At 35.0% G+C, this 14609-nt stretch overlaps 1 protein-coding gene across 1 annotated transcript; it reads left to right on the forward strand.

The window, feature by feature from the left end:
• Positions 1-2970: 2970 nt before the first annotated feature.
• On the forward strand, positions 2971-8423 carry LOC143545747 (basic transcription factor 3-like). The gene is made up of 6 exons (XM_077037574.1): positions 2971-3069; positions 3248-3315; positions 7031-7179; positions 7268-7324; positions 7432-7470; positions 8107-8423. Exons 2-6 carry the CDS (start codon positions 3248-3250, stop codon positions 8274-8276), a joined length of 483 nt encoding a protein of 160 aa, XP_076893689.1. The 5' UTR covers positions 2971-3069; the 3' UTR covers positions 8277-8423.
• The last annotated feature ends 6186 nt before the right edge of the window (positions 8424-14609 follow it).

Consider the following 14609-nt stretch of genomic DNA (forward strand, 5'->3'; position numbering starts at 1 on the left):
TCACCAACCCTTACGATGGGACGCGCGCAGCCTACAGTTGGTGGAACAGTGCGTAGCCGGCAGTAAAGCAACAGTATACAGCCGACCTTTACTGTTGGCCGTAGCCTATCCACCAACCAGCATGGCCTGTGCGTAGTCCACTGTTGGTAGAACAGGAATACTATTCAGCCGGCTGTACCTTCTAGGAAACCTACCTTCGGCTATAAATACTCCAACACCTTGGAATGGTAAGGACATCATCTGATATCTCAATCTTATCTAGCAATCTCTTAATATACACTTATATTCAGAGCAATCTAGTCTGATTCTCACGCCGGAGGGTGGTCACAAGGAGGAACCCCCCCCCTTCTCAGTGACGAGCTTACGGTGTCTGTTTTGCAGGTCCCCTGAAGAACAACCTTCTCTGCTGGACCTCATCCGTGGGAAACATTACTTAACCCCCAGATTATCTATAATCTGTCCGTGGGTTCACTTAGTGTTTCTTCATCCTCCCAAAGGTAAACAGCAAACTCATTCTACAAATCACTTTATTTTTCAGCACATCTTATGCAATTTATTTGATAATCGAGTTTTATGAACTAAATTTGCGGTGATAAGTTGATTCACACAACACATTTTTTATCGTAACAATTTTTTTATTTTTTTGGGCATTTTATTATATAATGATTGTTGGTGTAAACGAGCCTGAGCTCAACTAGGCTCATTGTGACTTACGAGACTAGCCTGAGCTCATCTAGGCTCGTTGTGACTTACCGACTTTTTTAAGCTTTGTCTCGGCTCGAACTTAACTTTTTTATTATTTATTAATTAGTATATATACATTTTTAGTTATTTTTATATATTTTGATAAAAACCTTAAGCAAGCTTAAGCTCGGCTCAAGCTCATGTAGCATCTTAAATGAGCCGAAGCTCAACCATGTAATTGTAATTGTAATTGTAAAATTAGTACATAGTGGTCCAAAAACGGTAAAACTTAATAACACACAAGGCTCGATGAGCCTAAACGAGCTTTCCATAAAGCTTGGGCCCGATTAATAAACGAGCTTTGTTTGAGCCTAAGCTCTAAAAAGCTCACCTTGTTTCAAGCTTGAGTATGAGCAGCTCGGGCTCGTTTGCACCCCTAGTTGTTAACTCTGCAACTTTATTCGTAAATTTGTTTTGTTAGCCGCTGTTGAGAATATGGCAGAAGGTGGTGAAGCTTCGAGTCAGTTGGAATCTGGAGTCGAGTTGATAATGCTCGTCCCGGGAACTCAAGACGACGCAGCAACGGAGATCATCCACACTAGTGTAGTTGAATGCAATAACTCTACTAACACTTCGCGCAGCATTCTACCTTAGTGCTCTTGTAGGTTTATTCCCCGGGTTGCTTCCGTTGGCCAAAGAAATGTTCCAAGAATTAGGATACACAGTTAGAGAGGTCACCGAAGATACATTGCCCGAATGCGCCATAACACTTCAACCTTGGATTGACAATTGCAGGGCTTTCGCAATTTTCGGCCAGTTGGCATTGATCATTTACAAGAATATATGAACACATATTAAAAATATATGAACAAGTTGGCAAACTAATCTATGTGTATTAAGGTTTCTGATATGGTTTATAACATATATGGTTTAAAATAGGGTGTAGACGAGCCGAACCCGAGCTCGACTATCATTATCATAGAACTTGTTAACTTAAAATGGGCTATGTAAGTTAGCACACCACTTATAACCATGGTCTCCTACTCGCAGTGGCGCTGCTGTCACTCCACATGTTGCGGGGGTAAATAATAAATAATCGGGTCAAATTATATGCCAAAAAGGTCTGGTTAAAATAGGTTAATTATTCATAGTTATATCGACGAAAATGACAAAACTAATACAACCGAATCATGTATCGTAAGCTTTCAAAACAAGTCGGTTTATAAACCCAAACCAATTCCGGTTATAACCCATCTGGGTTGATCAAAGTTTGGTCAAAAACGGTTTGGCCCAAACCTAATCTGGTTGGGAATCTGTTTGGAGGGGGGAAGGGAATGTTCAGCATTATCCGGGGAAGTTTGGATCGGGTTGAAATTGTTTAGAACAAAAAAATCATTTTTGGCATGTTTTTCGAAACTGTTTGGGTTCAAAAACGAGACCATGAACTGGTATACGAACCAGCAAATTGGGTCTGGTCCAAACCGGTTTAAGCCAACCCGATTTTTTTGGTTAAGCAGGTCGAGTTATAAACCGGGTTGGTACTTGGCATGTCCTAAATGTATTTTTTTTGAACTTCTACCTTTGATATGCTTCAAAGTTCAAACTGGAAAATTGTTTTATAGCAAATAGAAAAATACTAACATATGCACTAGCTTGTCTCTGTTTTGTGTTACAACTTACAATTATGGGTTTTAAAGTAATGGACCTTGTTATTTATATTCTTTTTAATGAGACTTCTCCTTTTTTGGGCTGAACTCTGGGTGACCCAAACACACCTTGACGGCCTGAGAGACTTGCAGGAACGAAGCATAGCTTAGGCTTAGGCCTGCCCCCTATCTCTTTATTTATTTATTTATAAAATTTACCCGTTTCATCTGTAATTTTTTATATATGGTGTAAGTTTACCTGTTTTTGTCTAGAAATTTAAGTCTAACTCCTCTGCGTTTTCGTCCAAGTTTCGCCACTACTAACTTGGACTCAGGATTAACAATTTAATCACATTGAATAATTATAATGTACATAAAATCATGATTAAATGTACATAACAATATATATTACGCTACATATAAAAGTAAAACCGAAAAGTATATACAAAAGTAATAAACGAGCTCGAATTCTCTGTAAGTAAATCGACTTAAGATCAAGTATAGTGAAGCTCGTGCTATTACTTAGATTTTACTTAAAAACAATTATTCATATTTGACTTAAAACAACAATGCTATAAAAAAGAAAGTTTGTGTTATTATACAGGGAGGGTAGCTACATGAAACTAGATATGTTTCAGATATATATATAAGACTCTAAACCACTGTCTGCTAGGGTTTTATCTTTATCTATATCTTCACCCACTCTCAACTCTCGCTTATCTATCTATCCACCGCAAAGGTATATTGATTCAACAAATCTCATCAATTTATCAGCTTTATTGATTTTTAACTTCTGGGTGTTTGATGGGTTATCATTTCAGTCACTAATTGAGTATTATGAGATCAATTTGTGAGCTTTATTCATTTTTAACTTCTGGGTGTTCAAGGGTTTGATAATATTATTATTATTGGTGCAGATGAATGTGGAGAAGCTGATGAAGATGGCCGGTGCTGTTCGCACTGGTGGGAAAGGTAGCATGAGAAGGTAAGCTTAGTTATTATTATTATTATTATTATCCGGGGTTGGGTTTTGATTAATAGAGGATAATCACAGTTTATGGTTTGTTTAATTTGTTCAGTAAATGGTTGGGTTTATTAATTTCAAGTTAGGTTTGTGTTTATGGAAGCTAAAATAACATTAAGCAACTTATGACTTATTGCTTTTATGTTATTTATTTTGGTAATTAATTGGGTGTTTGGGATTGCTTATTTTAAGCAACTTATGACTTATTGACTTTTGAAAAAGTTGAAAGGTGTTTGAATCTACTTTTTTATCAATCAAAACCCCTTCCCAAACTGTACAAGCTTCTTCCAAAGCATACGGCTTTCTGGATGTAGATGGTGATATTTATATAGATGGATCTTATATATATGGTATAATGAAGTACCACATGGGTGGATATATAGGAATCAAAATCTGCCGAATCACTCATTTTATGATCTTCTACATCCTAGGTCTTCCCGTTCCATCATCTGGCTTATGTTCTTCATGTAGCATTCAGAGGGTTTTCCTGTACGTTCATCACAAAATATTTCGAGATCCCAATATACCCAATGCCAGATAGCTGCCAAAAAGCACAACCCAGAAAACAAAATATGCGCTCCAGCCACACCTTCGTAACTCCAAATACCCGGATTAGTTATAGAAAAGGCTGGTTTTGGGCGAGGAGGGATTCGAACCCCCGACACTGTGGTTCGTAGCCACGTGCTCTAATCCTCTGAGCTACAGGCCCCAATGCGTCTCCGCTGGATCTGTTCCCGAAAGTACCCTCAAAAAAAGGAACCTTTGCTCTCCCCAGCCATTTCGGGTTAAGATGTCAAAGCGCCTTTATCTCTACTTTATCTCTATTTATCTCTACTTTATCTCTGTAAGAACGGCGCGTTCCGGGGTGTGAAGTGGGAGAGAAGGGATGTCATAATTGGGGTTTTGAATAAGACGACCTTTTTATTTTTCATTTTTTTTTCATATTGAAAAAGTATGAAGTTGAAAAGGTATGAAGAACGGGAGGTGTGAAGTTTTTTATCATCCTGACGTCGAGCTATTTTTCCGCATGACCTCCCCTACAGTATCGTCACCACAGTAGAGTTTAACCACCAAGTTCGGGATGGGTTGGTGTGGTTCCTCTACGCCTAGGACACCAGAATATCGAACCATGAACGAAGAAAGGTATGAGATAAAATAGTCATTGCGAGGCCCCAATTCTTGACTGGGGGGGGGGCACCAAAGGACTCTGCCCTTCCATCCCTTGGATAGATAGAGAGGGAGGGCAGAGCTTTTGGTTTTTCATGTTGTCAAAGAGTTAAACAATGAAAATAGATGGCGAGTGCCCGATCGAATTGATCGGGTCATGTAGGAACAAGGTTCAAGTCTACCGGTCTGTTAGGATGCCTCAGCTGCATTATGTGTTATTGTGAGTGGATGAGTTAATAAGTTGCAAAGTTGTAACTTATTAACTTATGGATAAAGTTATAAGGAGCTAAAGTAAGGTATCCCAAACACCCCCTAAGAACCAATTGTATGTATTTACAGGCTTGAGACACGTGTACTATACGAAAAGCAATGAACTTATCATACATTGTTAAGAGACCATTGTTGTATACTAGCGTTTAAAAAGATTTTAAGTATTTATTTAGTTTTTTTCTTTAGTCAAATTGGTATTTAATAGTAATCAATTGAGAAATAAATGGTAATGAATGATTCCGACCGGATTTTCCCAGGGCAAAAAAAACCTGTCGTGCCTTCGGGCGGGGTGAGCCAACTGGGTTTTACCGGGAACGGCCAAGCCAAACTCGGATGCCAGCGTGGATACCGATTATGTCAACATAGTCTGGCCCGAGTGGGGTGGCGGGACTCCTCCTCTTGTTGGACCGAGGAGTGTGATATATCTTAACTGCGAAAGTCACCGTTCAAAAAAAAAAAGTTGGTTTTTAAATTGTAATAATTAATTTTTGAGGATAAGTATGTGAGCAACAGGTGTCAAAACATACTTGTAATTTGTCAAGTTCTTTACCAAAATGAGTATTATTAAAAGTATTTACCAAAATAGGTTTTTTGGTAAGGTCAATTTTCTCACTTGTTAATATTTATTTTTCTTTTAAGAAACTTAATTTAAAAAACATAGACCAGAAAAGTGAGCTGAAAATTAATAAATCTTGCATTTTTATTTTTCTCTATTCTTTTTCAAAACTACTGAAGAATGTGTTTGGAAAACTGTTTTAGAATTTATATTTTATTTATTTAACAAAACCGATTTAAACAAAAGTTATGTATTTTTTGATAAGTTTTACGAGTGTCGGTATCATAACCGGTGACGAACCGAACTGATTTTAATCGAACATCGACACCAATATCGGCATTGTCGAAACCAGAGCCTTTTTTTCCAATAAACTTTCATTACTTATATTAGCAATTCTATTAGTTTTTTCTAATTATTAAACAATTTTATAGTTTGATTGTTGTCTATAATTGTGATAGTTGTTTTTTCGATCGATTGGAAGAAAAAACAACTATTCATAATTATAGACAATAATCAAACAATAAAATTGTTTACTAATTAAAATACAGATAAAATTGCCAATAAGTATAGAAAGTTTATTGAAAAAAAGGCTCCGGTTCCGATATTGGTGTTGATGTTCAGTCGAAATCAGTTTGGTTCGTCGTCGGTTATCAAACTAATGCTTCGTCAAACTTACGATATCAATAGATATATAACTTTTGTTTAAATCGGTTTTGTTAAGTAAATTTAAAACACAGTTTTCAGAACACATTCTTCAATAGTTTTAAAGACAGAGAAAAATAAAAATGCAAGATTTATTATTTTTTTGGTCTGTGGTTTTTAAATTAATTTTCTTAAGAGAAATAAATAACAAGTGAGAAAATTGACCTTACCCGAAAAAACCTATTTTGGTAAATAGTTTTTCCTCATAACCCATTTTGGTGAAAACAAACGCGTCATTTGTCAAAAGATTAACACTGTAGGTTATTATTATATAGTAAGTATAGATAGATTTGAAGTATAAAAGCCAAGTTAATGATAATTGAATGTTAATGTGACAGCATTAAACGGTTCAGCCCATTTAACATGTTAAAAAAGATTGGACCAGCGGCCCGTTATAACTTATAACCCGAATTTTTTTTTCTAAACTTGGTCCTGAGAATTGTTCATTTTTTGGTCTCGGGCAGGTCTGGGTCTAGACCTGACCTGACGGCAGCAATTAGGGCCGAGAGCTCCTGTTTAAAAAAAATAGACCTGATTTTCCTAAACTCTATTTTGAGAATTCATAATTTATCAGTCCTGGGCTGCTTTGGGCCCACACCTGACGCCCTGACGGCGGCAACTAGGAAGGTTCGAAAAATAAAAATCTTATTTTTCCTAAACTCTGTCTGGAGAATTCTTAAATTTTAATTGTCTCGGGATGGTCCAAGCGCAAACCTGACTTTTTTCTTTCTAAATAATTGGGCCTTATGGATAACTTACGGCTGAACTAAATATAAATAAACCAAAAGTAAAAAATCAAATTTGACAAACAGCTTTTGAATTTTAATTGTTTCTGTGTTAATCAAGTCAGACGATCATGAAGTTCATGTAAAACTTTTATTTTTGTTTTGTTGTTTTGTATTGTTACGGATATTAGGGTATCTATCATTTTGGATGCATATTATGATTCATTTGTAATATGATATAATTTGTGATTTGCAGAAAGAAGAAGGCTGTGCATAAAACAGCAACCACAGATGACAAAAGGCTGCAGAGCACTTTAAAAAGAATAGGAGTAAACGCAATACCATCCATTGAGGAAGTTAACATTTTCAAGGATGAAACAGTTATCCAGTTTGTAAACCCTAAAGGTACCATCTTTTATAGGTTCTTTATGGTGTCTTTAGTGGTGTTTAATTGTTTGTTTAAGTTAAGTTTTGTTTGTTTGTTTGTTCTCAGTTCAAGCATCTATTGGTGCCAACACGTGGGTAGTTAGCGGTACTCCTCAAACAAAGAGTATGTTACCCTTTTCTTTATTTTCATTGAAGTTGTGAAGTGTATTTGTGATTCTTTGGTCAAACAAATTGTTTTATGTTTTCATATTATGGAATTTTGTTTGGCAGATTTACAAGATATTCTCCCTGGTATTCTCAACCAGCTAGGTATGTTTAATTGTCCATATACTTTCTCTTGATGTAGCAATCTATACATGTTTACTTTTAAAGTGTCAATTCGGGTTATCTTTCATCTAAGGGTGTAGTCGAGCCAAGCCTGAGCTCGACTAGCCTTGGCTTTGTCTTGCTTTGACTTTCTAGTGCTCAGTTTCTGGAGCTCAAGCTATGCTCCTGAGTCATTTCTTTAAGCTCGGGCCGTTTATTATTTGGTAGCTAATTTATATGCAATTGTAGTTATTTATGCATGCTTTTTGCCTACAATTTGTATATATAACAATATATAATATTTAGTTATATTTATCATAAGTTTGTATATAATAAATTTATAGCTAATACGATTAATAACATTTATATAAATAATAATAAGCTTGTTTCGAGCTCTGATAAGGGAAAGGTTGGGCTTGGGTTAAGCAAGCTTATTTTTGGCTGGATTTGAGCTATAACGAGGCGATCTCGAGTTGCTAATGAGCTGGCTTGGCTCATTTATACCTGTAGTTTCATCTCTAATGGGTCGTGCGGGTAAGGTTAAACGGGTCATATAAGTCAAACTAGTAAGGTCAAACGGGTCTTATTGGTTCAGTTTTTGGAACTGTAACATTTTGTAAAATGGGTTGTGTTTAACAGGCCCGGATAATTTAGAGAACTTGAAAAGGTTAGCGGAGCAGTTGCAGAAGCAGGCTCCAGGGGGTGAAGGTGCTGCAGCCACGTCAGCACAAGAGGATGATGATGAAGTCCCAGAGCTTGTTGCTGGTGAGACTTTTGAAGCTGCTGCTGAGGAAGGACAAAAGTCATAGGTGGCAATCCGAGGTTGCATGTTTTGTTGTTTGTTATATTTGCATCACTGTTGTCACCCTTTTTTATTCGAAAACATGTTTCGGTATCTGTTGTTTTATGTAACTTGTAGGGATATTTTTGTTGTATTACTCGCCTTTTTGTACTCGTTTCTAAAGGTGTCGATTTCAAACCATTAATGTTACGAATTGGTTGCGTCGGGTTATGGGTTATGATTTATTTTTAGGAAATAAAAAGAAACCAGTATGCTAACAAGGTAACATCAATATCCAACAAATAAACTATATATAATAATAGTAAATAGCCAGTATTGAGTATACTAACTTCATCTAACAATCAAAAAAATAATAAAGAAACAAGAATGTTATATTATATTAGATACGTTTCTTTTTTCATTACATACGTGATACATGTCATTAGGTCATGTTAGCTTTTTTCGTACAAAAAAGTTGATCAAACTAACTGAAAGTTTTAGTTATGTTTCATAATGTCATAAAAATGGAATAATTATCTTATTATTTGAAAAATATTTATTGTATAAAGTGTTACGAATATGATTGAACTTTTTTCATTAAATGAAGTTTGAATAAATAATTTCATCAAAATATCGTATATTGATTTTAAAAAAGAATGCGCCACGTATGTGTGTATGCGCACGCACGTGAGAGAGCAAAATTAGTTTATCTTCAAAACAAGATAACACCTCGATCAAAAGGGACAAGGTTGTTAAGCTAATTGTTTTCTAAATAAAAACTTTTTCTAGACGACTGAAGAATTCATTAAACAAGCAAGATGTTAGGAAGCTACCACAACGTCAAAAGCAGTACACTGAAACATAGTTCACAATCAAATTTAAGCCAGTCTTAACCATACTAGAGAGTTTGGTTTTTCCATATGCTTGATCCACATGAAACTTATGTATTTGGTGTCTTCAAAAAGCTTTGTGATGGATTATCTTTTGTTATTTAGGATAATCAAATACATTAACATAAGTTAAGAATGACCGCACGACAATTGATCTAACTGGGTGGAAGGTTTATATGAATGTTGAGGAGGTCTTGGATGAAGATGACAAAGGCATAAATACTCAGTAGCTTACACCATTGGCCAACCTTTTGCCAATTTTCCAAAGAGAAACCAAACTATGCTTATAGAAACTTTATAAGAAAACTATACTTTTACTTTCCCAAAATGGACAACCAAGGACACTTGATGATATAGTGTATTCTGTTTCTATGATTCTATCACTAAATCATGTGAAAAAAAAATCCAAATATAGAAAGAACAATAAATTGTTGGACATAGGGTTTTAAATGAACCGAACGTTCATCGAACAGGTTTGTGAACCATTCGACGGGAAGTTCTTCGTTTAATAAATGAACGGACATGAACAAAAACTAGTTAAGTTAAATTAACGAACATGAACAGAGGTAGTGTTCGTGAACGTTCGGTGATGTGATCATTTTTGTATGTTTATATGGCCGTCACCGAGAATCCGTCAAAATTTAGGGGTTTGAGAGAACTAAAAAAAGACCCTAAAATCACATTTTTATTTATGTGACAAATAAATGGACAATTTTACCAATTGGTTTGCATTTCCAAATAAATGCTATTTTGGTACCCGTGGTTTGTTTAATTACGCAACTTTAATACCAATTTTGAATTTTTTTGCAAATGGCTACTTCACTTTTATAAAACTTGCAATTTTAGTACTTTTTTCTAACCTCGTCTAATTTTGTCCGTTAAGGCAAGGACAATTTGGTAATTTGTATTTTTTTTCTTTTCATATAAGTTAATTAATATTTATAACGCATCGTTTCAATACAACAGATCTGAACTTTTGAAAGGCATCATTTCTATAAAACAAAAATGAATCACCCACCGCCATTGTCACCGGTTTTTCGGTGTAGATCTACGGCGGAAAACCAGCCCCAAATTAAAACACCAGTCATCGATTTACGCTACACAATTCAATTCAACAAAAACCGCACACAAACACATCGATTTAGATAATCGATTTTTCAGATAATTGGCGGCGGTGGTGACCAGAGCTTTCAGATCCGCGGCGGACACCGTCAACGAAGCGACGTTCTGATCGGGTGCGACAATAGTTGGTTGCCGATTTCCTATATGTTAATTTGTTGAAGGAGGAGCCACCAAAGAATGAAATCGACGAAGCTATTGGTCCAATTCCGATGTCAAACAGTCAATTGACGTTGGCGACGGTTTGCTATGTAAAGTGGGATGTGGCCGGAAAGACGATTAAGTGGTTGTTGGAAGCCAAAGATTAAGTTAATGGTCCAAAATGTTTTTGATATGTAAAGTGGTTTTTTTTAATGTAGGTTTGGGATAGGGTTTGAGTTTTGAAGGGAGGAGGAGGAGGAGGAGGATGTGGATGTGGAAGATGAATTGGTGTGCAGGCGGTGTAGTAATTCGCTGGTGAGATCTCCGGCACGACGGTCGGAATCCATGGACGGCGTAGACCACCACTGGTGTTGATGAGGGTGTCTTACATGATATAAAAAGGAGGAAAATCTTTAAAAAAATGAAAAAATAAATAAAATAACAAAATTATCAAATTACTCTTGACTTAACGGACAAAATTAAAATTGCATGTTTTATAAAAGTGAGGTAGTCATTTGCAAAAAATTCAAAATTAGTACTAAAGTTACGTAATTGAACAAACCACGGGTACCAAAATGACATTTAAGGCTTATATTTTATTTTGATGTAGCAATCTAGACATGTTTACTTTTGAAGTGTGAATTCGGATTATGTTTCATTTTGTGTAAATGAGCCAAGTCCGAGTGTGAGTAGGCTCGGGCTAGGGTCGTTTTGACTTACTATGGCTTGTTTCAAGCTCGGCTAGTGAGTTGTATTTGAAGCTTGATCTTGGCTTTGTTTTGGCTCGTTTATTATTTGTTAATTAATTTATATACAGTTTCAATAAAACTTGTTACTTAAAATTTAGTTCTAATCATTTTATATGGCATATGTATTAATTAGTTATTTTTGTTATAAATTCATATATAGTTAATGGTATTAATTAAATATCTAGTTAATACATTAAATAAAGTTTATACATATAATAGCCTAATAGGCTCGTTTAAGCTTGTGAGCCAGCTCGAGCTCATTAAGTGAAGCTTGGGCTTAGGTCTGCTCTTTAAACAAGCTTATTTTAAGGTTTGTGTTCGTTTAAGTGAGGTGATATCGAGTTGCTCACGAGAATGATTAGCTCGTTTACCTCTCTAGTTTAATTGCTAATGGGTCAAACGTGCCATATTAGTCAAGTGGTAAGATCAGACCAGGCGCATAAGTCAAACGGTTAAGGTCAAACGATGTCATGTTAGTCAAACAGGTCATATTGGTTCAGTTTTTGGAATTGTAAAGGTTAGCTCTTTGTGAAATTGGTTGTGTTATACAGGCGCGGATAATCTGGCGAACTTGAAAAGGTTAGCAGAGCAGTTGCAGAAGCAAGCTCCAGTTGGTGCGGGTGAAGGTGCTGGTGAGACTTTTGAAGCTGCTGCTGAGGAAGGACAACAGTCATAAGTGATCTAAGGTTGCCTGTTTTGTTGCTTGTTACATTTGCATTACTATTTTGTTTTGTCACTCTGTTTGTTCGAAATCATGTTTCGGTATTTGTTATGGTTTTATGTAACTTGTAGGGATATTTTTTGAGTAAAGGTTTTATGTAACTTGTAGGGATATTTTGATGTTTTACTCGTCGATTTGCACTTGTTTCTAAAGGTGTCGATTTTAAATCGTTAACTTACTAACGGGTTGCTTTGGGTTATGTTTTAAGTTTTATAAACGGGTCAAGTAATCAGGATAAAAGGATGATCTACTTGGATTGAATTGTTTTGAAATTTAAACTTCAAAAACTATCTACTATTTAGTTGGTTGAGTGAGGTGAATTTAGTTGTAAGAAGCCATTTAATATATTATATATGTACTAAAAATCTAAAATTATTATGATTTCAAAATTTGATTCATATGTTTGTTCAATAGTAGGAACTAGGAAGCCCAAATCACCATTGTAGCCTTGCAAGCCTAGTCGAACTCGAATCATAAAACCTAGGCTCTAGCCTCTTACCTTTTTTATTAAATGAGCTCCAATATAATTTCCAGCTCGGTTTTAAGAAACCAAGTTTGAGTTATTTTGTAGTGACTAGTCTGACAAACAAGACACCGGATTCCATGTTTGTTTGTTCAATAGTCGGAGACCAAATCAACATTGTAGTCTTGTGAGCCTAGTCAAAGTCGAATAATGAAACGTGGGCTCTTGCCTCTTAGCCCTTTTATTATGTACGTAAGCTCTAAACGGAATCTCAAGCTCATTCAAATTCGAATAATGCTTTAAGAAACCAAATTTAAGTATTTCAGTAAAACATTGGATTCTATGTGTTAAAAAAATCCCATAAAACTGTTCACATTAGTTTTAGACATGATCCTTTGACCTATATTAAAATTAGCCGTACTATATTTAATATCTTGATACCCTTTGATTACTAAATACTTTTGTTATCATTGTCCTTCAATCTATATTTTTTATATTATTTTTGTCCAGCTTACCCCTTTAATCCATAAAAGGACTACTAAATAATAATAGCCATCGGCCCACCACCCATATGCTAAAGTACCATAAAGAGTTAAAACACTAGAATACTAGAAATAAAATGACAAATGGAGCTACTTGTTAACTATTCTATATGGTTTTTCTCAAGTTATTAAACTGTATTGAGTTTAAACGAGCTCAATCCAAACTAAATTTAATACGCAACTCTTTTTATGAACCAATATCAGTCAATTTTTTCTACAGGCTCACAGGTCAAAAGTTTATAGATATAAATCATATAATAATATTTTTTTACAATTAGACTAATAAACAATTGTACAAAACCAGTATGCTAACATCATCCAACAATCAAATAATAATAATTAAAGAACCAGCATGCTATGTTAGATAGCTTACTTCCTTCCCACCTACATACAGTAGTTACATGCACATCACAAAATCATCAGTGATGCTAGTTTTTTTGCGTATAAAAATCTTTGTGTGTGTCGACGGGGGGGGGGGGGGGGGGGGGGGGGGGGTCACGCCTCGATAGATAAGGACAAGGTTGTTAAGCTAATTGTTTTGTAAAAAAATAAATTCTTTGGACAACTGAAAGATTCATTAAACGAGCAACACTAGCAAGAAGTTAGAGAAACTACCGCAACACAAAACATTGTACAATGAAACATAATTCATATACCAAATTTACACCGGTCTAACCATTTTAGAGAGTTCGGTTTTGCCATATGTTTGACCCACATGAAACTTATGTATTTGATGTCTTCGAAAAGCCTGTTGACGGTTGATCTTTTGTTATTTAGGATGGCCTCTTTTGTTCTCCATATGCACCAACATAAAGTAAGAATGACCGTGCGAACAACTTTTCTTTTGATTGAGTTGGGTGGAAGGTTTATATGAATGCTGAGGAGGTCCCAGATGACAAAGGCATAAAAACTCGGTAGCTTACACCGTTGCCTAACTCTTTGCCATTTTTTCTATGAAAAAACAAACTATCAAACTATACAAATTTGCTTACAAAAACTTTTATTAGAAAACTCTATTTTTTTACTTTCCAAAAATGGACAACAAAGGACAACTGATGAAGAGTGTATTGTTTCTAACTTTCTATCACTAAATTATGTGAAACAATTCCAAATATAGAAAGAACAATAAATTGTTGGACTTGGACATGTACCAATTTTTGTATTCAAGTAATAATGCTAAGGTCAAATATCCATGTTTATGAATCTCAAAAAGTGTAATATGTATAAGTTTTTTTTAGATAATTAATCAACTTTAACTAGAAAAATGTGAGAACAAATAAATATTTACTTATTACCTATAAATTTAAATATGATAATATGACGGTTATTTAACTGTCAGTGTCTCTCTCACCACTTATGAATTGTCATTCATGCATTAAGTATAAGTGTTTATATGATTCTCATGGTCTCTGTTCAGATACTAATTATGTGTTGAAGATGTCCCCATATATGTATTCAAAATACATGAATTTAAACTAAAAGTTTGAAATATATAACTGCAATTGATTAAGTTATCCTTTATGTTAATAAATGACGATATTACTAGGTTCCAAACAACCTATTTAACATCTAAAACGACAACGTAAACGATTAGTTTAGACCACATAAATCCGAAAGCATGAACCGGCTATGATTTTCTATTGATAATAAATCATTATTGGGAATTGAAGTATCACATATATTATTTGTTTACTTACTTTCGAAGCTAGGCTGTTTTTATAACATGTCACACAAAA

This window comes from Bidens hawaiensis, unplaced genomic scaffold (assembly GCF_021521415.1).
Source record: "Bidens hawaiensis isolate Kalapana, Puna unplaced genomic scaffold, B.hawaiensis_p1.1 tig00014033_1, whole genome shotgun sequence".
NCBI classification, from domain to species: Eukaryota; Viridiplantae; Streptophyta; class Magnoliopsida; order Asterales; family Asteraceae; genus Bidens; species Bidens hawaiensis.